This window comes from Staurois parvus, unplaced genomic scaffold, assembly GCF_062004578.1.
Source record: "Staurois parvus isolate SC_StPar_1 unplaced genomic scaffold, SC_StPar_1.0 ptg000137l, whole genome shotgun sequence".
NCBI lineage: Eukaryota > Metazoa > Chordata > Amphibia > Anura > Ranidae > Staurois > Staurois parvus.
Genome location: NW_028317933.1, coordinates 16,524,137 through 16,549,799, shown reverse-complemented (window position 1 = coordinate 16,549,799; position 25,663 = coordinate 16,524,137). Strand labels below are relative to the sequence as shown.

At 44.2% G+C, this 25,663-nt stretch overlaps 1 protein-coding gene across 1 annotated transcript; it reads left to right on the top strand.

Moving 5' to 3' along the window:
• The first annotated feature begins 2 nt into the window (after positions 1-2).
• On the top strand, positions 3-25,663 carry ACOT8 (acyl-CoA thioesterase 8). The gene is made up of 6 exons (XM_089673414.1): positions 3-209; positions 6,689-6,825; positions 11,568-11,793; positions 19,580-19,737; positions 24,506-24,697; positions 25,379-25,663. Exons 1-6 carry the CDS (start codon positions 46-48, stop codon positions 25,495-25,497), a joined length of 996 nt encoding a protein of 331 aa, XP_089529540.1. The 5' UTR covers positions 3-45; the 3' UTR covers positions 25,498-25,663.

The following is a 25,663-nucleotide window of genomic DNA, read 5'->3' as shown; positions in this document are numbered from 1 at the left end:
TCCGGCTCGTTGTTCACCCGTGTGCCGGTGGGCGGGGTTCGCTGAATGCAGTCCAAGGGTCGGCTCAGGGAGCACAGCGGGAGGATGGCCGGGTATCTGCAGCCGGAGGACGTGCTGGAGGAGCCGGAGGGGAAGAAGCCTCGGGACCTAAGGAGTGTGCTGGTGACCAGTGTGCTCAACCTGGAGCCGCTCGACAAGGACCTGTTCAGGTGCTGCTGGGGGAGGGGTGGGGGCCGTGTGACTGGACAGGGGGCTGGCTGTGCCTATAGACAGTATGTGTCATTACCTGGTGTCCACCTGGGAGTATACGGCTGGGTGAGTGCCCGGTGTCCACCTGGGAGTATACGGCTGGGTGAGTGCCCGGTGTCCACCTGGGAGTATACGGCTGGGTGAGTGCCCGGTGTCCACCTGGGAGTATACGGCGTGTGGTGAGTGCCCGGTGTCCACATAGGGATATGGGGAGTGCCCGGTGTCCACATAGGGATATGGGGAGTGCCCGGTGTCCACATAGGGATATGGGGAGTGCCCGGTGTCCACATAGGGATATGGGGAGTGCCCGGTGTCCACATAGGGATATGGGGAGTGCCCGGTGTCCACATAGGGATATGGGGAGTGCCCGGTGTCCACATAGGGATATGGGGAGTGCCCGGTGTCCACATAGGGATATGGGGAGTGCCCGGTGTCCACATAGGGATATGGGGAGTGCCCGGTGTCCACATAGGGATATGGGGAGTGCCCGGTGTCCACATAGGGATATGGGGAGTGCCCGGTGTCCACATAGGGATATGGGGAATGCCCGGTGTCCACATAGGGATATGGGGAGTGCCCGGTGTCCACATAGGGATATGGGGAGTGCCCGGTGTCCACATAGGGATATGGGGAGTGCCCGGTGTCCACATAGGGGGTATACGGCGTGGGGAGTGCCCGGTGTACACATAGCGATATGGCAAGTGCCCGGTGTACACATAGTGGGTATACGGCGCGGGGAGTGCCCGGTGTACACATAGGGGGTATACGGCGCGGGGAGTGCCCGGTGTACACATAGTGGGTATACGGCGCGGGGAGTGCCCGGTGTACACATAGTGGGTATACGGCGCGGGGAGTGCCCGGTGTACACATAGTGGGTATACGGCGCGGGGAGTGCCCGGTGTACACATAGTGGGTATACGGCGCGGGGAGTGCCCGGTGTACACATAGTGGGTATACGGCGCGGGGAGTGCCCGGTGTACACATAGTGGGTATACGGCGCGGGGAGTGCCCGGTGTACACATAGTGGGTATACGGCGCGGGGAGTGCCCGGTGTACACATAGTGGGTATACGGCGCGGGGAGTGCCCGGTGTACACATAGTGGGTATACGGCGCGGGGAGTGCCCGGTGTACACATAGTGGGTATACGGCGCGGGGAGTGCCCGGTGTACACATAGTGGGTATACGGCGCGGGGAGTGCCCGGTGTACACATAGGGGGTATACGGCGCGGGGAGTGCCCGGTGTACACATAGGGGGTATACGGCGCGGGGAGTGCCCGGTGTACACATAGGGGGTATACGGCGCGGGGAGTGCCCGGTGTACACATAGGGGGTATACGGCGTGGGGAGTGCCCGGTGTACACATTATTATTATTATTATTATTATTATACAGTATTTATAAAGCGCCAATAGTTCGCTCAGCGCTGTACATTACAAAAGGGAGACAGAACATGTGACAGAACAATACCAATACAATGCAAAACATGAGGGGATTGAGGGCCCTGCTCTTTTGAGCTTACAATCTAGGAGGGAGGGGGTGGTGGCACAGGAGGAGATAGCTGTGGGGGATGGAGTGGTAGGAAGAGTGGAGGAGGTCGGCAAGTTAGCAGGGGGTGGGGTAGGCTTCCCTGAAGAGATGGGTTTTCAGGGTGCGCCTAAAGGAGAGGAGAGTAGGTGATAATCTGATGGGTTGGGGCAGGGAGTTCCAGAGGATGGGTGACACCCTGGAGAAGTCCTGGAGGCGGGCATGGGAGGAGGAGACCAGGGAACTAGAGAGAAGGAGGTCTTGTGAGGAGCGGAGTGTGCATGCTGGGCGGTACTTGGATATTAGGTCAGTGATGTAGTTCGGGGCAGTATGGTGGACAGCTTTGTACGTCAGCGTTAGGATTTTGAATTTGATCCGTTGCGCAATTGGAAGCCAGTGGAGGGATTGGCAGAGGGGGGTGGCGGAGACAGTGCGGTTGGAAAGGTGAATGAGTCTGGCAGCCGTGTTCAGGATGGACTGAAGAGGGGATAGCCAGCGGCGAGGCAGGCCAGTGAGGAGGGAGTTGCAGTAGTCGAGTCGTGATATGATGAGGGAGTGGATGAGCTGTTTAGTGGTTTCTGGGGTTAGGAACGGGCGTATTTTGGCGATGTTGCGGAGGTGGAGTCTGCACGAGTTTGTTAAAGATTGGACTTGGGGCTGGAAGGATAGGTTGGAGTCCAGAATGACACCCAGTACTCTGGCCTGCAGGGCGGGTTTGATGGTAGCGTTGTTGGATGTGATGGAGAAATCAATGGGGGGTGGTGTCCGGGCTGGGGGGAAGACAAGAAACTCGGTTTTGGAGAGGTTCAATTTAAGGAAGTGGAGCGACATCCAGTCTGATATGTCGCTCAGTAGGTGAGTGATTCGGGCTGAGACCAAGGGGGTGAGGTGGGGGGTTGAGAGATAGATTTGTGTGTCGTCGGCATAGAGGTGGTAGTTGAAGCCGTGAGAGTGTATGAGTTGGCCAAGGGAGGAGGTATAGATGGAGAAGAGAAGGGGCCTGAGGACAGAGCCTTGAGGGACCCCAACAGAGAGGGGGAGTGAGGGGGAGGTGGTAGCATTATAGGTAACGCTGAAGGAGCGTTGTGACAGGTAGGATGAGAGCCAGGAGAGAGCAGAATCTCTGAGGCCGAGGGAGTGTAGTTTTTTGAGGAGAAGGGGGTGGTCGACTGTGTCGAAGGCCGCAGAGAGGTCAAGGAGTAGGAGCACTGAATAGTGGCCATTAGCTTTGGCGGTTAGCAGGTCGTTGGAGAGTTTGAGTAAGGCAGTTTCGGTGGAGTGTAGGGGACGGAAGCCGGACTGTAGGGGATCGAGGAGGTTGTTGTCGTTGAGGTGAGAGCATAGGCGGGTGTAGACTAGGCGCTCGAGGAGTTTAGATGTAAATGGGAGCAGGGAGATGGGTCTGAGGTTGTTCGTGTCATTGGGGTCCAGGGAGGGCTTTTTAAGTATGGGGGTGATGTGTGCATGTTTCAGAGGGGAGGGGAAAGTGCCTGAGGAGAGGGAGAGATTGAAGATGTGGGTGAGAGAGCGTAGGATGGAGGAGGAGGAAGGTCGTAGGAGTTGTGAGGGGATAGGGTCGAGGGGGCAGGTGGTGAGGCGGGCATCAGAGAGGATCTTGGAGACTTCCTCGATGGTAGTAAGGTCAAAGGTGTGGAGTGTTGGGGGAGCTTCAGTATGAGGAATGTAGGGTGGGGTGGAAGAGGAGGTCAGAGCAGTGGTGGGGCTGTGGGAGAGGGGTGATGAGGGGGTAGCTGAGTGAGGGTGAAGGGGGTTGGAGAGAGTTTGAGCAGCGACGAAGTCCCTGCGGGTTATGTCGAGGGGGAGGGGGGATAAGGGGGTAACTGTGTGAGAGGGGACGGGTTGAGAGGGCGTGTGAGTTGCGGCAATGTCCTTGCGAATTGTGTCAATTTTGTTTTTGAAGTGATTGGCAATCTCAAGGGCAGTGAGTGAGGTGCTGGGTGGAGGTGGGGGTGGAGAGAGTAGAGAGTTGAAGGCAGAGAAGAGTCGGCGAGGATTGGAGGAGAGGGCCTTGATGAGGGTCAAGAAGTAGGCCTGTTTGGCAGCATGGAGGGAGGAGGTGTAGGTGCGGAAGGCAGATTTATAGCGGGTGAAGGCTTGTTGGGATTTGGTTTTGCGCCATAGTCGCTCCAGGGCACGACTGTGTCGTTTGAGGGTTTTGGTGTGATCAGTCTGCCAGGGCTGGAGCGGTCGGGGTCTGATGTTGCGTGTGGTTAAAGGCGCTAGTGAGTCAAGGGCTGTTGAGAGCGCATTGTTGTAGGCGGTCATAGCCAAGTCGGGGCAGGACAGGGGGAGGATGCGGTCGTGGAGTTGATCAGCTGCAGAGTGGAGGGAGGCAGGGTTAAGGTTGCGGAGGTTCCGGCTGGTAGTAGTGTGACATTTGGAGGGGTAGGCGTTGGAGGACGAGGAGATAGAGAAGGTGATCAGGTTGTGGTCAGAGAGAGGGAAGGGGGTGTTAGTGAGGTTGTGGGGAGCGCAGCGGTTGGAGAAGACAAGGTCCAGGATATTTCCGTCGGAGTGGGTGGTGGATTGTATGCACTGTGCAAGTGCAAAGGAGGAGGTTAGGTGGAGGAGACGGGCTGTGTCCGGGTTGTCGAGGTTGACAGGGATGTTGAAATCCCCAAGAATGATGGTGGGTAGCTCAGAGGAGAGGAAGAAGGGTAGCCAGGAGGAGAAGTCATCCAGGAAGCGGGGTATAGATCCAGGAGGCCGGTATATCACAGCAATCTTCAGGGGGGTTGGGGAGAATAGTCGGAGGCAGTGGGCCTCGGAGGAGAAGGATAGGGAGGGGGGGTTTGGGAGGACTCGGAAGGTGCTCTGCGGTGACAGGAGCAGACCAACCCCACCACCTTTACGACCGTTGGGCCTGGGTGAGTGGGTCCAGGTGAGACCTCCATAGGAGAGTGCAGCAGGGGAGGTAGAATCAGTGAGCTGGATCCAGGTTTCCGTGATCGCTAGGAGGTTGAGGGAGCGGGAAACAAAGAGGTCGTGGATGGCGGTAAGCTTGTTGCACACCGAACGGGCGTTCAGGAGTGCACATGAAAACGGGGGGGAGATTTTAGGGAGCAGGGGGACAGATACTAAGTTGTGGGGGTTGCAGTAGGATGTGGAGGCGGGAGGGTGTTGAGCGGGTGAGGGAGGTGGAGGGCCAGGATTCGGGGAGATGTCCCCCGCGGCTAGGAGGAGGAGAAGGGTGAGAAAGGTGGCATGGGAGCGGGATGTGCAGGAGCGTGAGAAACTCCTAGTGGAGGTGTTGGGGTCAGTGGGAGAGTGGAGTAATAGGAGGAGGTGGTGGGTGCCATAGAGGGGTGAGGGAAGCAGTGAGGACACGATATACAAATGTTTGGAAGGGGCAGAGGGATATAATGAATGGATTTTGGGAACGGAGGAGAGGAAAATGAGAAGGAGGAGTGGAAGAGACATTTTGGGGAGGTGAAGAGAGCAGTAGTAGGGAGATGATAGCAGTGAGGGGGAGATGTACAGGTTGTGGGGTGGAGCAGAGGGGTAAAGAAATGAGATGTGGGAACAGAGGATAGTAATATGAAGAGGAGAAGAGGGGTGTATTATATAAAGGTACACGGAGTGGGTCTCAGGCATGTAAGAGGTTTCCCAGGGTGTTTGCTTGCAGTCTTCCAGCATGCAGTAGAGCTTCTTGCTGTTGTTGTGTCTTCCTGCTGCTTGGGTTCTCCTGCTTCAGATTAACTGCTGCGTTTAACTGCTTCTTCTACGCACTCGTTCAAGCCGCACTCAATCTGAAGCAGCACCCCCATCAGACTGTGCCCCCCATCAGAGATCTCCCCCATGAGCTGATCTAAATTTATAGGGAGATGCTCAAATGAGCATTCAACTCCACCCCAATTAGAAGCTGATAAAGATCACATGAGGAGTGGGGGATGATTCTCTCAGGAAACAGACACCAGTCGTAAAACGGGTGCAGCTGAAGGTGAGAGCTGGTCAATATATACAAAAATATAAATACACCATTTGTTCTGAGTATAGCAGGAGTCAATGCGTTTTGGAGTTAAGAGTGGAGGTAGGAGAAAGGTGCATTTACCCAGGAGGAAGGCAGCAGGAGTCTATGCGTTTTGGAGGTATACGGCGTGGGGAGTGCCCGGTGTACACATAGGGGGTATGCGGCGTGGGGAGTGCCCGGGGTACACATAGTGGGTATACGGCGTGGGGAGTGCCCGGTGTATACAACAAATTGTTACATAATTGTTGGTAGATGTAAAGGAGATTGCACAATCAGATTGTATAGTGTATTCAAATGGCCTTAGCCTGTGAACTCTGAAGTAAGACTGGGTGAAGATGGAAGCCTCGGGGAGCCGTGACAACACTCCGCTGGAGGGCTTCCTTTTCCGGCAAGTCTTTCATAATATGCTAGTATGAGATGCACATTATGCTCTTGACGTGTGCGTCTGTCTGTCTTCTGGTGAGTTTATCTGACACCAAGTGAAAAATGGTGACGGGGAGGGCACAGTCTGATTGACAACCTCAGCTTCCTGTTCCTGTGTGCTATGTGAAGAGGGGAGTGGTGTGTGTTTTTTTTTGTTTGTTTTTTTTTCTCTCCAATCAGCTCTCGAGGCTCTCCCCACTGATGTATCTTCAGCTCCCCACCCTCTGCTTTTTTTTCAGAACTGAGATATCTGTATAAATTCTGCACTTTGAATAAATGTAGGGAGCAGACGGCTACAGATAAATGGGTACATCTTATGTAGGAGGATTTGTTTCATCTTACGCCATTCACTTTGCTGGGTATATGTAAGGGTTTCAATTTAATGTTGGCAGCCATTCACTGCACACAAATGAAGGACATTCAAAGCTGGATACACACAGATAGGTAGGTCTTTGCCTACTGTATATGACATGCAATTCACAAGTGTTGTTCTTGTTACAGAGGCTCCCATCACTGGGTACCCGTCACCAAGAGACTGTTTGGTGGACAGATCGTTGGACAAGCTCTGGTGGCAGCTGCCAGCTCTGTACCTGAGGAGGAAAACGTCCACTCCTTACACTGCTACTTCGTACGAGCAGGTGACCCAAAACCCATCCCAACCCAAATATATATTGTTATTGTGAACAACGCTCCAATGTTATGCGGGCACAAATGAGATTAAACCAATCTGCAGTAAACCTATGACAGAACGCTTAGGCACTATAAAAATTAAAAAAAAAAAAAAGAATAGCTCAAGAAGCAGTGTTTGTAACAAAATCCTACTACTGTCCTCTCTGTAAAAATACTGTGTCTGGGTCTTCGTTGCTCTAAAGGTGTGTGTGTGTTCTCATTGTAAAGTCTCGTAACACGGAATACAAAGTCCCGTGATGATGTAATGTGGTTTTTTCTTTCCAAGCATGTACAGTCTTGCTCACTCGACTCCCCTTTTTTTTTTTTTTTTTTTTTTTTTTTTTTTTTCTTCTGACAAATACTGTACTGACTAAACAAAACATTTTTGTTCTGTTATCGTACAAGATACATTTTTCGTGCTTGTCCCTTCATTTCGCATGAACTGTCATGATCGGCTCTTGAAAGTTGTGTACTGACTATCGGATTATCGCTTTGAAAGGTGTGTGTGTGTGTGTGTGTGTGTGTGTGTGTGTGTGTGTGTGTGTATGTATATATATATATATATATATATATATATATATATATATATATATATATATATATATATATATATATATATATATATATATATATATATATATATATATATATATAAATATAATTTTTTTTTTTTTCCCCCTCGTCGTGTGTACTAATCCATAAGGCCTTGTTTACACAAGTGGTACAATCAGACAGTTGAGATGTGATTTGACCGCCGATTTTATGCAGGTCATACATGGGTTGAATTCCGAACACATTTTCTTTAGAAAATAGTAAATTTCGTCCAAATTTGTAATCCGATGGCGCCACCATTGATTTTGAAATTCAACCAACCAAGCCTTCAATTTCACTTCATGTTTCTACAGAAAAGAATTTTCACAGCAAAGAATCTTTTCTTTCCAGATCTCGGCTCATGCTCATTTCTTTTTCATTTTATATTTCTCGCACGATTTTCCCATCATTGATTTGAAATTCATTCGTATTTCAAAAAATTTCCAACATGCCTGATCACTCAGATTCACTGGTCACATGAAAATCGGGTGTTTCTCTGACTCACTAATGGTGTAAAATTCAAATGGAAAATTTTCTGTCAATTCAACCCATGTAAGGCTGGCTTTAAACATAACATGCAGCTGTGGGGAGCCATACACATGCTATGACGAGTTTGACGTAGCACTGTCTTGTCAGACTCACCAGTTGAAGTCTGTAGGACTGTGCCACAAGACAACTGTTTGTCTCCTGGTTGCAGCACAGTAATTACATGTAAAATCCCTGTTTGGGAAGAAGAGAGGGAAAAAAAGTAAAAAATTGTGTTCAGGAGGCTTTAGTAGTTGCTGCTGAACGGCTGGAAGGCACTGCTCTACTGCCCTCTGAAAAATGATCCACCGCAGAATGCTTTTTCAGAGAGGAGCTAGGGACTGCTGTTGGTGTAAACAAGGCCTGGGATACAGCATAAATGAACCACTTGCCCTCCAGAGGATTTACACCCCCCCCCCCCCCTTCCTGACCAGGACATTTTTTGCATCACTGTGTTACTTTAACTGACAATTGCGTGGTCATGCAACGCCGCACCAAGATGAATTTTATGCCCCCCCCATGAATTGAGCTTTCTTTGGTGGTATTTGATCGCCTGTGCGGGTGGTTATTTATTTATTTATTTTTTGTTTGTTTGTTTTTTTTCGCTATAGGCAAAACAAAGACCGACAATTTTGAGGAAAAAATAATATTTTAGACTTTTTGCTATTAAACATATCCAGTAAAACTAATTTCATGATAAATTTAGGCCAAAATGTATTCTGTGACATGTCTTTGCTAAACAAAATCCAAATACGTGTAAACTAATTGGTTTACATGAAAGTTTTATATAGTGTATAGATACTGAGATTTAAAAAAAAAAAACTTTTTTCTCTACTAGTAATGGCGGTGATTAGCGACTTACTGCGGGACTGCGGCGGGCATTCTGACATGGGGGGGGGGACTAGATGTTACTGACATCCCCAGTGACACCAATAGAGTGATCCGTGCTAAAAGAACAGCACCGACACTGTACTAATGGCACTGGGCAGAAAGGGGTTAATGTGAAGGGTGATCAAAGGGTTAACTATATGTAGGGACTGTCTCACTAGGGTGCAGAGGGGTATTTGCTTCACTGTAAGCACACAAGCAGCAGTGAGCCTGAGCTGACAGGGAGGAAGACTGGGTTTTTTTATTTTTTTTAATAGTCTTCCTCCATGTCGGTGATTATCGGTAATCACCACCCAGGACCCGGTGAATGGGGGTTGAGGGAGTGCCCCCTACCAGGAAATGCAAAATCGTGTGTGATTTTGCGCACCCATGCCGCAGTATATCTGTTATACAGCGACAGGTAAGTGGTTAACAAAGCAGGCATGGTTCACCATTGTGACTGTCAGGAAGCAATGATGTGACACTGGAGGTGTGCATGTAAAGTGGCTGAAAGACCCTGGAGAAGATCAGCACTGAGATGAAAAACGTATTTTGTGAAAGAAAACAATGCAAATAGTCTGATACATAGTGATTTAGTAAACTAATTTTATTCCAATGGGGACGCAGACATCGGTATATATTTGACAGAGGCTCTAACCCTTCCCTGCTCTAACCAAAGCTAAAGCAGATATTTTATTCATCTGTATATATAATATCTCTAAGGGTTTTACATTTTTTTTTTTTTTTTTTTTTTTTCCCCCGTCATACTCCTTTTTCCATATTTATCTACTCTGGTAGAATCCGATATATATTTTCATAAATTGGCACCTTGTGATAGTGCAATGTGCAGGCTTGCTGCTGTACTTTGTTCTGCACCCTTTCAGTAATAGCCTTGACATTTACTCCAGTTATGACCATGCCATGTGTTATATTGATGTGACCATTGAGCTGTAATAGCATTGACTCACATGGCCTCATTCTGCCTGCTCTCCTCCTTGTGTGTTTTTTTTTTTTTTTGTTTTTTTTTTTTTTTTTTGCATGTCAGTGCTGCTATCTTCTGCAGCCTCATTGCAGCCACTTCCTATCTACATGGACTCCTGTGGTGTCTGCATGGCATTTCTTAGGTCAGATTTCCTGATGGTTACAACAGCGAACTGTCCCTATGTAGTACATGAAAATGGCCGTTTTTTAGTTCCATGGAAAGTCTTTTGTGACAAGGTGAGAAGGCAGGAGCACTACTGAGACAGGTTCTCTCAGAAATGCATACATAAGGACCTTTAATGGTACCAAGTATCATTTTAATGAAAGCTGATGATTTAAAAATTGACTATTACATTAATTTGTTACATTTTATATGAAATGTTAGTGATTGGGCTCACATTTTACTTTAAGAGGCTACATGTACCAAGTTATACTTTCAGGGGTGTGGACATTTGTAAAAAAACAAAAAAAAATAAACTTGTCCAAGGGACTAAAATGGGGTCCCAAACTATTTGTCCCTCAGGACAATCTACTGGTCCTGACTTAAAAAAATAAAAAATGCAGAGGTGCTTTTAGAAATATGTGAGGCTTTTAAAACTGAAAGGTGCTTTATGGTGATTTTAAACTTCCTTCCTTTTTTTTTTTTTTTTGGCTGGAAAGTTTCTTAGAACCCCCAAGCATTTATATAATTTTTTTTTAAAGCAGAGAATACATTGTTGGGTGTTGCAATTTTTCATGTCACACAGTATTTGCACAGCAGTTTTTCAAACCGTTATTTATTTATTTATTTTTTTAAATGAAAAAACAATACATAACTAAATTTTTTTGATAACATATAAAAGGTGATGTAAATAGATACCAAACCTGTCACACTTTTAAAATTGCACAGGGTCTTGCAGTGGCAACAAACAGCTTAAATTTTACTATCCATAGGTGGCTCTAAATGCCTTTACAGGTTACCACTTTAGATTTACAGAAGAGGTCTAGTGCTAGACTTACTACCCATGATCTGATTTCTGCGGTGATACCTTACATGTGTGGGACGATAGCTGTTTGTGTGCTTGTGGGACCGATGTGTGCATTCGCCTTTGCGTGCAAGTACGGGGAGGGAAAAGGGGTGTGTGTGTTTTTTGTTTTTTTGTTTTATGTAAACATCCCTTGTGACAGCAATAGGCAATGTCAGGAACTCTTATGAAGCGAGCTGGGGTCAATAAGACCCCAGATGTTTGTTCTGCCCTTAAAAGCATTTGATCACACAGATTGGTGTGATCAAATGCTTTCCATTTTTAAAAATGGCACCGTTTTACATCCGGGGAAACCTGAAGTGATCGCTTTTCTGTTTTCTATCTTTTTCCGCCTCTGGTCAGCCGGAGGAAGCACTGGCTGGTTGATTAGGTGTGTCCCGGTAGGACAGCCCGCTGAATGCAGTGGGATGTGCTCTCCTGCCGCTTGTAAAACCAATCGAGCGACTAGTTAGCTGCTCGTATTGCTTTTACCAGAGAGCCAACAATTGACTCTAAACTTTTCTGATTGTTTTCAACAGGGCTATATGTATATTAAAAAAAAAAAAAATTCTTGTCAGCTCCCAGAACTGCATGTGCTGCACATCAGGTGATAGGAATTGAACATCACTGACTTTGTTATATGTGTCAGGTAAAGAGGAACTAAGACTGCCTGCCTGGAGCTACATTTAGTTATGCATTTCTTCCTGGATTTACAGCTCTGATCTTATTACATCATTCACTAGGGGACCCCGATATTCCAGTGTTGTACCAAGTGGAGAGGACAAGAGATGGCCGAAGTTTCAGTGTTCGTTCTGTAAAAGCCGTGCAGGGTGGCGTCCCCATCTTGACCTGTCAGGCTTCTTTTCATCGCAACCAGGAGAGCCCTTTGAAGCACCAGTTCACGATGCCAACAGTTCCCTTCCCAGAGGACCTGCTCACTCGAGAGGAACTCATACACAAATACTTAAAGTAAGCATGGGTTTCTGTGATATTGGCAGTAGATAGAGGGTTAACCCTTTAAAATTCACAGGCAGTAGCCCTACACCCTTTTAAGTGGTGCAATATAGCACCAGGACCTATGTAGGACTACTCCTGTGAAAAATGTATGTATGTGAATGGTCATATGTTTCCTCCATCCAGTGACCAGACCATTTTGGAACCGCTTAATTCCCAAAGGTAACTCGCCAGGAGAAGTATTCTTGGTTTTAAAAAAAGTGACCGTTATTTTCAGTTGAACGCAGTGAAAAGAAAATTACAGTCACATGGCTAAAAATAGAACAAAATAGAAGTCCAGTACACCCTATAAGAAAATCTGGCAAACGATTACCCATTTTTTTAAAAAAAAATTTCCCCTCGATGTTTCACAGCAGGTTGAAACCAAGGATGATACTAATTGTTTGAACAATCTCATACGACAAAGTGTTTTTTTTTTTTTTTTTTTTTTTTTTTTAATTCGGTTGTTTCTGATCATTCAGTCTTCCGTATCCAATTTTTCTGTGTACAAAAACCATACGTAAACAGTACACATTTTAAACGAAAATCATTAGTCCTGTTTACATATCAGAAAAATGTTTTGTCCTTTTAGGAAATTTTTGCTTGGAAAGTCTGAATCGAAAGTTTGTGTACACACTATATGAATATCAAACAATCTTGCCTCATATGGAATTTTTCTTCCGATTTCTTATTTATTTATTATTCATATTTTTTTTTTTTTTTTTTTTTTTCTCATAGTGTGTACCCCATTTTAGGCTGGTATTTGAGGCCTTGTTCACACTATATGTGCAGAAAAACTAATAAAAAAAAAAACCCAAAAACATGAACATTTCACTTGCGAAGACACGAGTTTACATCAGTGTTTATGTGCATTTCAGTGAGTTTTATACATGTTGCAGATTCCTGTGCAGATGTGAACAGGACACAGAGAACAATTGTTTCTCTTGTGCCCTTGCATAAAACGTGCGTCTCTGCATCGTGGTGTGAACGATATCTAAAGTCTCGAAGCCTAAACGAAACCAGTTGATCCAACCGTTTCCCAAAATGGTTACATTTAAGGAATGCCGTGAATAACTGTCAGTTTCTTGTATTCTAATCCAAAATGTCAAGCCATCAAATGGCTGGTGTCATGATATGTGCCAATCAAAGGCTAAGATGGAATCTTCCTTGGCTGTAAAGGTTAAGGGGGTTAAATTCCACTTTAGGCTTTGTGAATTGAGTCCCTCTGTTTGTGGGGGTGGTTGGTGAAGGGAGAAATTCATGGAGTTGGTCCTTCACACTGTAATGTAAGGGGGCACTGTGATATAAAGGGGACTGCACTGTAAAAGGGCATGGTATTGATCACAGTGCCTTTAACAATCACAGCCCCCCATCACTGTGCCCCTTGCAGTCATGCCCTCCCCCCTCCTCCTTTTCTTTCTACTCAGAGTGCCCCCCTTTTGCTCTCTGCCTCCCTTGCACAGTACTATTTTTGGCAGGGCAGATGCAGGATTCAGCCCATGTGCCTTCGCCTTCTTCCTCCCTGATGACGATATCATCCTTTCGGCAAGGCAGGAGGGTGGGAGGAGCTGCGGATCTGGATCATATTAACAAGCAGGTGATTACCCGTGTGTTAAAGGATAATTTCACCTTTTTAGACGGAAATAAAAAATGGTAATTTTTTTGCAGGTAAAAAAAAATTGTAATTGTCTACAGGAGCCTGGAAAGCATTGAACCAGTGATCAGCAGATTGCTGGTGCTATGCAGGTCTCCTGCAGACCTATCAGACTATCTGCCTGCCATACGGAATGCACAGGCAAGCAGATATTCTGACAGGAAGTTTCATTGAACTACCACAGCACTTCACAGCGCCATAGTAGTTCATTGAAAACTACAAGCCCACAACCGCTAAGGTTTTTGGGACTTGCAGTTTATTTATTCACGGACGTCCATGAATGCGTGTCACAGCCAACGGCTGTGCTGGTTTCAAATTTGACAGTGCAAGGAGAAGCAGTGGCTGCAGCTATGGCAACATGTTTCATGTTGCACCCATTTTTAGGGTGGAACATGTAACCTGTTCCCAAAGGTGAACTTTTAATATGAAAAGACTCGAGCTCTTGGTGCAGATCTCCAGTTCCTCCCACCCCCTGCTGTGCTTATAGGATGACATCGTTGGTGTTTCACTGGCACTAAATCATTTCATCTTATGCTTTTCTTGCAGTATGCCTCTGAGTTAGCCAGGGCAATTTGTTATACCAGGGCACATGGCCCTTTTATTTGTTTCGTGTCACATATTTATTCAAGGAGCATTTTACACTGCACGTTTTTTTGTTTCCATGGAGACAAAGGGTGCAGGTCATCAAGGGAGCCTGCCTTGATATACAGGGTAGGTTCTGTGGCCTTTGGGTCTTTTTTGTTTTTCGCCACCTGGGGACATCTGTCTTCGGGAAAGCTCCATACCGCGGACTCACTTCGGCTGGTCCCTAAGGAGTGTGGTCCATTTGGCTTTGTACTAGGTGGAACATTGCTCTCTATCAGCAGCCTTGCTCCCCGTAAGGTTCAAAGTTGGAGGCCCTTTTTCTTTGGAGGATTGGCCATACTGTATCCTCGGAGCACTTTTTTTGTGTTGTGATTTCACAGTTCACTTTTTGTTCACATGGGTTCAACAAAGGAGTTCAGCATCAAATTTCTTGCAGTTGAAGTTTTCCTGGTACTGCTCTGTTTTCACACCTTCAGGAGCCGGCTGTCTCATTTTCACAGCCAGCCCCATGATGATACCCAGTGGGATTTATTGTATAAGCAGACATGCCAATGGTCTTGGCCGGTCCCAGATCCAATCAGCATGATAATTCATACAACACTATCACTAACTGGCAGGCTGCACAAAAAAAGGTATTTTGTAAGTGTGAAAAGTATGTAAGATGGAGGGGAAGGAAGCAGACAAAAGTAAGTATGTTGCAGGGATGAAAGCCTGCTTTAAATAATAGTTTTGCCATTTCTATACATGCTTTATTAATTGTCCTTCCAAACTCTTACTAGGACAGAAACTTATTAGGACCTTTTCTCATTCATCCTGAACACCAATGCTGTGCTTGCACTGGTTGGTGATGAAGTTCCTCCTGGCTATCAGCAGAGGGCTCCCTTTGATGCCATTCTGTTTCATTGATGTGTTGAATATGTGCAGACTATTCATCATAATTTCAATATTACGCTGACAGGCTGCAAGCCTTGCCAATAAATAATCTTCAGGGCCAAGGGTAAATAAAGCATTTATAGCTAAACATACACCCGATCTTTGGTCACAAAGGTAATAAAATGCCTTTTCTGGATGAGTAGACCTAAATTCTAACTATAATCTGTGTTTTGCTAAAGCACTTTGTATCAAACAATTACCTTGTGTGTTTTTTTTTTGTTTTTTTTCTGCAAAAGATTGGCTTCTCCCTTTCCCACCCCCGCCCCCCTCGTATCAGTACTACTAATCTAATCCAGCCTTGTTTCACATCATTGCTCTCAACTGGCTTCCTGATGGTGACAACCTTGGACTGTGCCTGCATGATTTTAGGTTGATATGATCAGTCTCCACTAGGTCTGCACGTGAGAAGGTGACCATGCAGGGAAACCGGCTGCTGTATTATAATAAAGTCCAGGAATAAAGACATTATTATTACTACTAAGAATAGTCAGGATTTATATAGCAGTATCAGTTTGTGCAGCACTTTCGTGTACTTGTATGACTATTTGGGTTTAGATCTACTTTAAAGGACTTGTCTAAAAAAGAAAAAAAGCTGCACCAATAGTAAAAAAATATGCATTTGTTGCATTCAAGCCTGCAGAGCATTGCCTCCGTGATCAGTGCATCTCAGGTGCAGTGCACAGGCTCCTGCTTTGGTAATCCATAGTATCGGGTATAAATGGGGATATGAGTCTTCTGTTATGAGGATTGAGGAAATAATGAATGGTCTGCAAGTGTAGTGGCATCACCATCCTGCTGCCAGTCTCTGCTGCTATCGTGCTGCTGGTCCATTGGCCCTCATTAAAGAAACTGGATTCTCCAAGATTCATTCTGCATATGTATTGAGGGGTTTGGTGGGAGCCACCATGTGGCCTTGTGGATGGGTTTTGTGATAATGTTTCATGTTGCACCTTTAAATATGGGTGTGTCATGAAACATTGGGGAGATTTACTAAAACTGGAGCACTCAGAATCTGGTGCAGCTGTGCATGGTAGCCAATCAGCTTCTAACTTCAGCTTGTTCAGTTAAGCTTTGGTAATAAAACCTGGAAGCTGCTTGGTTTCTATGCAGAATTACAGCAGATTTTGCACTTTTAGGAATGCATCCCTGCTGTCCAAAAGGTGAACTGTTTTTTTAAGAGAGAAAATACCCGTTTGTTGTTTTCTTCCTTTAAAGTGTATGTGAACACCATAAATGTATCTTAATGGTCTGTTTAAATATATAATAGAATGTTATTATATCTGTTTTACTCTTACTGCTCCTCCAGCCAGAAATCTTGTGAGCTGATCACTCCCTGTACTCTCTACATCTGGACTGTTAGCAGGAAAAGATGCTAACTGGTATCTCTGCTACAAAATACCTCTGTCCGTTTATGGAGGAGACCTAAACATACTCTCTGTCCTAGGTTGCAACAATGCTTAGTATTATCACCCTAGGACAGGAAGTGAGTTAACAGCAGGATTACCAGGTTAATATAAAGGGGGGGGGGGGGGGGGGGGGGAAGTGTGATAAATCATAATAGAAATCACCCAAATGGGCATGATCAAAAGTTTACATACGCTGGAATGTTTGGCCTTGGTACAGACACAACACGTGACACACATGAGTTAAAATGCCAATTAGAGGTTAATGTCCCACATCTGTGGCTTTTTACATTGCAATTAGTGTCGGTGTATAAATAGTCCATGAGTTTAACGCTTGCGTGGAAGCACTGAGTAGGATAGATACTGAGCCATGGAGCTCAGAAAAGAACTGTCAAAAGTTCTGCGTAACAAGGTAATAGAACTTATAAAGATGGAAAAGGACATAAAAATATATCCGCTGTTCTGTGAAGCCCTCAAGGGTTGTTAGAGAACATTAGTGAACAAACCGCATCATGAAGGCCAAGGAATACACCAGACAGGTCAGGGATAAAGTTGAGAAGTTTTAAGCCGGGTTAGGTTATAAAAAATATCCCAAGCTTTGAACATCTCACAGATCACTGTTCACTCCATCAATCGAAAAGGGAAAGGGCATGGCACACCTGCAAACCTACCAAGACATAGCCATCCACCTAAACTGACAGGCTGGGCAAGGATAGCATTAATCAGAGAAGCAGCCAAGAGGCCCATGGTAACTCTGGAGGAGCTGCAGAGATCCACAACTCAGGTGGGAGAATCTGTCCACAGGACAACTCTCATTCGTACACTCCACAAATCTGGCCTTTATGGAAGAGTGGCAAGAAAAAAGCCATTGTTGAAAGAAATCCGTAAAAAAATGTTTGCAAGAAGCCATGTGGGGGACAGGGCAAACATATGGAAGAAGGTTCTCTGGTCAGATGAGACCAAAATTTAACTTTTTGGCCTAAAAACCAAACTGTGTGTGGCAGAAAACTAACACTGCACATCACCCTGAGCACACCATCCCCACCGTGCACCATGGTGGTGGCAGCATCATATTGTGGGGATACGTTTATTTACTGGGATACAACCATCTCTAGGTTTTGCAGGTGGGGATCCTTTTATTCAGCAGGGACAGGGAAGCTGGTTAGAGTTGATGGGAAGATGGATGGAGCCAAATACAGGGCAATCTTAGAGGGGAAACCTGTTAGTCTGCAAAAGACTGGGGCGGAGGTTCACATTCCAGCAGGACAATGATTCTAAACATACAGCCAGAGCTACAATGGAATGGTTTAGACTCAAGCATATTCATGTTTGAATGGCCCAGTCCAGACCTAATTCCAATGGAGAATCTGTGGCAAGACCTAAAAACTGCTGTTCACAGATGCTGTCCATCCAGTGTGACAGAGCTTGAGCTGTTTCGTAAAGAACAATGGACAAAAATGTCGCTCTCCTAGATGTGCAAACCTGGTGGAGACATCCCCAAAAAGACTTGCAGCTGTAATTGCAGTGAAAGGTGGTTCTACAAAGTATTGACTCCGGGGGGCTGAATACAAATGCTCACCATAAAATCCCAATAAAATACATTTTTACCATAACAAAATGTGGAAAATTTCAAGGTGTATGAATACTTTTTCAAGGCACTGTATGTCCTGTGGAAGTAAGTAGGAGGATCTGCTAATCCTTTTTCAGTTTTGATAAAGGTAACCTCTGCTTGCACATTTTGTGGTTATGTGCGTCATTGTCCAGGTTTGTTACAGCTTTACTTATAAAAATCAACATTGATTAAAGCTGAACTCGGGGATTAATAGGGTTATCTGCTCATTAGGGGTAGGAGAATAGGCTGTAATACTCGCCTAATTATTCATACTGGCAGGCTTACCTCTTCTCTTCAACACTCCATGCTGTGGACTGGCCCACACTATCCTCATGTTACAATGCAGGACTATTGGTTCTGCATCGTATGTGTTGAGTGCGACCACCAGCTAAAGCACTAAACAGAAGGGGCTTTGGGGTACCAGTCGCAGTGTGGAGGAAGTCTGCCAAAGGTAAGTGCCACAGTTTATTCTGCTACCTCCTAGACTTAACAAGCATTTTACCCTTGCTGTGGGGTGACTAATTTTACAGAAATCAAGGATCTACTTTTCTGTAGCTCCCAACACATATTTAAAAAGCTAGTTGAAGGCAGAGCAGCCTCTTTGCAGTAGTATGTTATGCCCCCTGTGATCTAGAGCCTTCCAATCTGCAGGGGGCTTGAACTTTGCTGATTTAGAACTCTAGCTCTGACTTACAGGGGGCATGCCAGACCATCAGAGACGCCACTTCTTCCACAAAGAGCAGCTGTTCTCCTCTGCAGCATGATGGCATGGACAGCCTATTATACTGGGGGCTGCTTTACCAGCCAAATGAACAGTAAGGGCTCATGTACACTGCAGCTGCTAAACTGACGTTCAAGAGCTGTTCAGCTTGTGTTTTTGTTTTTTTCAGCAGCCCCTGAACTCTCCCTAATGATTTCCTATGTGTCCATGACCACATATAAACGCGATTAACTGCGTTTTTCTAAGCGTTTGCGTTTAGAAGCTTTTTTTTTTTTTTTTTTTAACTGTTCCATATCCTGATGCTGTCCAGAGCATTTTTTCATCAGAAATGCATGCAAAGCATTTTCCATGTATTCAAATAGACCCGGTACACCAGCGCAGTCAGTTCCAGGTTTTGCATGAAAAACAAAATGGTAGAACGTGCCGCATTATGCTCATGATGGGATCCATAGTGAATACATCCGAAAAGACAGGTAATCTCAACACATACTGCTTTCTCTGCTTCTGCTCTCTCTATTCTCTCAAAATGTCTGAAATAGTTATTTACTATTTTGCAGTGCATTCTGGGCATTTGGGAGGGTCTCTTGAGGTTCTCTTTTTTTAAAACCCTTCTGAACACCAAAGCGCATAAACGCAGTATGCAAAATGCGGCTAAACTGATGTTTTTTTAACCTACGTTTTCCAGCAGTCAGTTTCCATTGTTCAGAAGAGTTTCCAAACACCACGTGTACATGAGCCCTAAGACTGATCACTTAACATTTTATTTGTACCAGAAATCTGTTTACAGGATAGTTCAATTGGGCTTTAAATGTTGATGTAGAAATAATGTAAAGTGTGTTGTTGTTCCCAAACAGGAATCCTAAACTGGTGGAAAGACATAGACAAGGCCTAACTAAAATCCTGGCACAGGATGTTCCAATTGAGATCAAACCTGTAAATCCACCCGACATGTATCAACGGGTGCCACAGGAGCCACGACAGATGTTCTGGGTACGAGCCAAGGGTATTATAGGTAATGGCAGCATAGCTACAGCATTGTTTAAATGTCAAGATTTCTAAATGTTGTGACCTACAGAGCTGCATGCATAAGCAGAGGAAAGGAAAATGCCTTCGTTGCCTGAAACAATTAACCAGTGCTTTTTATTCGATTTTCTGACTACATTGGGAAAAAAGCAGCTGGAATCCGAGGATGACTTTTAACACTTAAATGCATTGTAAACCCTCCTACCTGCATAAGATTTGCAGTGATCATGTTTTTATGATGTACTTTGTCATCTACTACACACAATCTATAGTAACTAAAGCTTTACATTCCTGTGGCAGCAGTTTGTGTGGAAATGTGAGTCATGCTGTATGGCACTGCAGAGGTTAATGCATGACCTCAATCTGTATTGTGAGAGCTGTCATTTCCTGTATATATCACACAATTTCTGGGTCTCTGTCTAGTGCTGGTGCAGGTGAGAACTACACAGTAATTAGATCTGCCAGACACAAGCAGGCAGAGCATTCAGAAACACAAAGAGCTCACCTGTAGTTTGGAAATGTTTCATTCTATTAGGAGTCCCACATTTGTAATGTGACAAACAGATTTCAGGGCATGCAATGGGTGTCATGTGACCCAGAACAGGAAGCCGTCTTGTTCCTTTTGGTGCATATGGAAAAGCTAGTTGAAGCAGTTCATGGACATAGGGGAATCGATCATCCATGAATCGATTATCCATAATACTGCAAACTGTAGCTTCAACGTGAGCCTGCAGGGAATATTAACTATAATAATACCTAGTTAATACAATAAAAACCTTTTGAAAGTCTACAGTCTCTTATTTCTCAATTAATGAGGCTCACTATTTTTTTGCTTCAGTTTGCAAACACACAAAATAATGTGTTTATACAGTTACAACCACTATGGGCATGCATCCATGCAGTACTGGATAAATTTGGTATTCATAGATGACGCTGTTTTCTGACCAGCTACACTAATCATACAGCAGAGTAATTCAAGCTGAGCAAATGCTTAAGTCAAGGTTACCATTAAATACAGGCAATTTGCACTATATGCAATTTTTTACTTTATTAAATAATAAAAAAATATATATATATTACACACAGGTGAAACTCGAAAAATTAGAATATCGTGCAAAAGTTCATTTATTTCAGTAATGCAACTTAAAAGGTGAAACTAATATATGAGAGACTCATTACATGCAAAGCAAGATCGTTCAAGCCGTGATTTATCATAATTGTGATGATTATGGTTTACAGCTCATGAACACCCCCAAATCCACAATCTCAGAAAATTAGAATATTACATGCAATCAATAAAACAAGGATTGTACATAGAACAATATCGGACCTCTGAAAAGCATGCGTATGTACTCAGTACTTGGTTTGGACCCCTTTTGCAGCAATTACTGCCTAAGTGCAGCGTGGCATGGAAGCTATCAGCCTGTGGCACTGCTGAGGTGTTATGGAAGACCAAGATGCTTCAATAGCGGCCTTCAGCTCTTCTGCATTGTTCGGTCTCGTGTATCTCATCTTTCTCTTGTCAATGCCCCATAGATTCTCTATGGGGTTCAGGTCAGGCGAGTTTGCTGGCCAATCAAGCACAGTAATCCCACGGTCATTGAACCAGGTTTTGGTGCTTTTGGCAGTGTGGGCAGGTGCCAAGTCCTGCTGGAAAATGAAGTCAGCATCCCCATAAAGCTCGTCTGCAGAAGGAAGCATGAAGTGCTCCAAAATCTCCTGGTAGACGGCTGCATTGACCCTGGACTTAATGAAGCACAGTGGACCAACACCAGTAGATGACATGGCTCCCCAAATCAACACAGACTGTGGAAACTTCACACTGGACTTCAAGCATCTTGCAGTGTTTGCCTCTCCATTCTTCCTCCATACTCTGGTTTCCAAATGAGATGCAAAAGTTGCTCTCATCAGAAAAGAGGACTTTGGACCACTGAGCAACAGACCAGGTCTGTTTTTCTTTAGCCCAGGTAAGACGCTTCTGACGTTGTTTGTTGTTCAGGAGCGGCTAGAGAAGAGGAATACGACATTTGAAGCCCATGTCCAGGATCCGTCTGTGTGTGGTGGCTCTTGATGCACTGACTCTAGCCTCAGTCCACTCCTTGTGAAAGTCCCCAACACTTTTGAATGGCCTTTTCCTGACCATCCTCTCCAGGCTGCGGTCATCCCTGCTGCTTGCGCACCTTTTTCTTCCACACTTTTCCCTTCCACATAACTTTCTATTAATGTGCTTTGATACAGCACTTTGGGAACATCCAACTTCTTTTGCAATTACCTTTTGAGGCTCTCCCTCCTTATGGAGGGTGTCAATGATGGTTTTCTGCACAACTGTCAGGTCAGCAGTCTTTCCCATGATTGTGATTCCTACTGAACCAGACTGAGAGACCATTTAAAGGCTCAGGAACCCTTTGCAGGTGTTATGGCTTAATTAGCTGATTAGAGTGGGACACTTTGAGCCGAGAATATTGCACCTTTTCACAATATTCTAAGTTTCTGAGGTTGTGGATTTGGGGTTTTCATGAGCTGTAATCATAATCATCACAATTATGACAAATCACGGCTTGAACTATCTTGCTTTGCATGTAATGAGTCTATCTCATATTAGTTTCACCTTTTTAAGTTGCATTACTGAAATAAATGAACTTTTGCACGATATTCTAATTTTTTTTAGTTTCGTGTGTGTGTATAATTTTTTTTTTTTTTTTTTTCGCAAGCTTGGCCTAATCCCCCTGTGCCTCATTATCTACCATCACACTAATCCCCAAATGAAAAAAAAAATTATGAAAAATGACTGGCAGAAGAGGTCAGTGGCCATGGTCAAAGCATTGGCAAATTGCTTTTGTAGTTGTAGCTTAAAGTGGCCCCCCTCAGCTTATGTACATTCACAATTTCCTGTCTGATTTACCCATATTTGTAACAAACCTATTTTAAAAAAGTGTTCATGTAGGTTTGGCTGGCAACATTACATGATTTAGGACTGCCCTGGGACCAGCATGTATCCAACTCGGTGACACGTACCCTGGGAGGGTAAATTCTTTATTTAGTATTCAAAGAATTCAGCAATGTGATACAGAACATAAGAAAAGAAACATTAAACAGCCCCATATGAAAAATAGACCATTGGGTACTCTACATCACAACATCATTATTAAGTGTATACAAGTACAGGGAGGATCGGTAAACCCATGAAGATATTGATCATGACACCGAAGAGCTGTTAACAATCAATAAGAAAAGTTCAACTCTGAGCCATGTTTTATGTTTTGCAGGTAAACAGAAAACCACTCAAATAAAAAGACTGCAGAGATAGACTAAGGCTACTTTCACGCTGAGGAGTTTTTGAATCGTTTTTGCATTTAAAAAAAAAAAAACAAAACACCTGAAAAGCTAAAAAATGCTTCCCTGTGTATGTGAATGTATATCTCTGTATGTTTTCACACTGAGGCGGTGCGGTGTAAAAACTCCTGCTTGGGGCATGTTTGGTGAGTTAAAAAAAAAAACACTCAAAACTGCCTCTTCCCATTGAAATCAATAGCCCCTCAAAAACTCCTCTGGGAAGCGTTTTAGGTGCAGTTTTTAAGTTTTAAGTCACTTGTGCTTTTAAAACGCTCAGCACGGCAAAAGCAGAAAAGAAAATGCACAGTAGGGTTAATGAAGGGAAGGAAAAAAGAAATGTTGAGGGGGGGGGGTGTTTTCCCTCTTGGATGGGGAAGATGCTGAATAGTCATCCATAGGCAAATTGGGGCTGAGAGGCAAGCGAGATCTGATCTTTATAAAAGAAACGGGGGGGGGGGGGGGGACATCTTTACTGGTGTATTTTTCACTATATAATGTAGAACTATAGGCACACTTTTTTTTTTTTTTCCACATTTTAGATGTAGTAAAGGGGGGGTTACAACCACTGTCAGTTTATTTTTTGCCATCTGTGTCCCATTAGGGAGATTTACATTCACTTCCTGTCCCATAGCTAAACAGGAAGTGAGAATCCCCTGCAAATTAAGGGAATTTCTTGGGGACCCCCAGGTTACCAGAATTAGTGTCCCCATTGGAAAATGTCCCCTCTATTACATTTCTGAGGACAACCCAAAATTTGGGGTTTTCTTTACCTTCACTTTTGATTATAACCGTAAACAAGACAAACAGAGGGTGAATCTCCCTAACAGCAGCACAGACAGCAATACAAACCTAGTAGGTGTTCTAATCCCTCTACTCCAGATCTTTTTTTAATTTAATTCTTGTCCAGAACTAATTCACAAAAAAAAAGTTTCCCCTTCATTTGAAGGAGGTGTGCTATGGCTTGCAGGGTACCCTCTTAGATGAGAGAAACTGTTTTGTTTGTTTTTCACCTCCCCACTAGTTCACAGATTTGAGCTGCATTGTATTCAACATACACTAAGCCAGTGAGTACATATAGCTACTATTTCACTTTTTTTTTTTAGATTTATAGGTTACATGTATTTATGATCCAGTAATGCCTGTCATCCATTCTAATGACTCAACATTTTCAGTTTCAGCAAATTTTTATTGAAGTTTAAGGGACTTGGTTACAGTGGACAACAAGGTACAGTATTTCATACTGGCTTGTACAGAGGCTACAATTTGTTTTAGCTTCAATAAAGATTTTGAAGAATTTAAAATTTTGCATTAATGGTTTATTAGAAATGTATAAGTATATTAAAAATGCAATTTTTGAATATTAGGAGTAAATATAAAGTAAAAATTCTGTACCTCTTCTTCTTTTTATTTGTATTTTTTATTAGGTCCTGGAGACATGAAGCTGCACTGCTGTGTAGCTGCTTATATTTCAGATTATTCTTTCCTGGGAACAGCTGCCCTGCCTCACCTTAATCTTCGAATGGCATTTATGGCTTCACTTGACCATTCTATGTGGTTCCATGCTCCATTCAGAGCGGATGACTGGATGCTGTACGAGTGTGAAAGCCACTGGGCTGGTAAGGGCAATAGTGTTTGTGTGTTGGCGCAGTACGCTCATCAAAGTGCAGTTTTAATAATTCATATGATTTTCAAGAAGTGATTAGATTTCCTAGTAGCAAATAGATCACCCGTGGAGCCAGTTTAAGAAGTTTAGCAGATTTGCTTCCACACTGGCCCATGATGCTGCAGAATCTTACCAGCAAAGAGCATCATTTTTCTGGTTAGCCCAGTGGGGAAGGGGTAAAGGAAAAAGTATGATGGCCACACACATCAATACAATCAATCATTCATCATACTATTAGTTTTTGAAAAGGGGGAAAAAAAACCTAAATTGAAAAACCTTCTATTCAATCATTTTCATGAACTCTTGATCATTTTGGACTCTGACTGTCATATTACAGGTCAATGAATCGATCCTAAACATACATATTTTTTTAACAATATTTTCAGTCTGTTGCAAATGACCACGTGTTTCATAAGTGGTGTTTTTAATTGATAATGTTTTTTTGAGATTGCTCGTACCTAGATTACATATGCTGGCAACAGGATCACACATCTGATGTAGCCCTTGTGCATCCTAGGCCATGTATATAATGCCTAGAAGTAGTTGTGCAAATCATGTATTAAATACTTGTTGTGGGGGATTTCTTGTGCTGAAATGGAATTGTAGCCAGTTCACTATTACTTTCCATACCCAGGTAACAGTCGTGGGCTAGTTCATGGCCGCTTATGGAGAAGAGATGGTGTCCTGGCTGTCACATGTGCCCAGGAAGGCGTATTCCGTGTGCGTGAGGATCCGCCAAAAAGCAAGCTTTGACCCAAAGCATACTGATCATACCACTATCTGAATAAAGATCCAATCATTGTATTCCATCCCTTTATCCCACCCCGTCCATAGACATCTCTGCACTAATATTTTCCATCAACCTTAACTTATAAGAGCGTTCAAATTGTAAATAATTAGAATAAATTTTAATATTTAA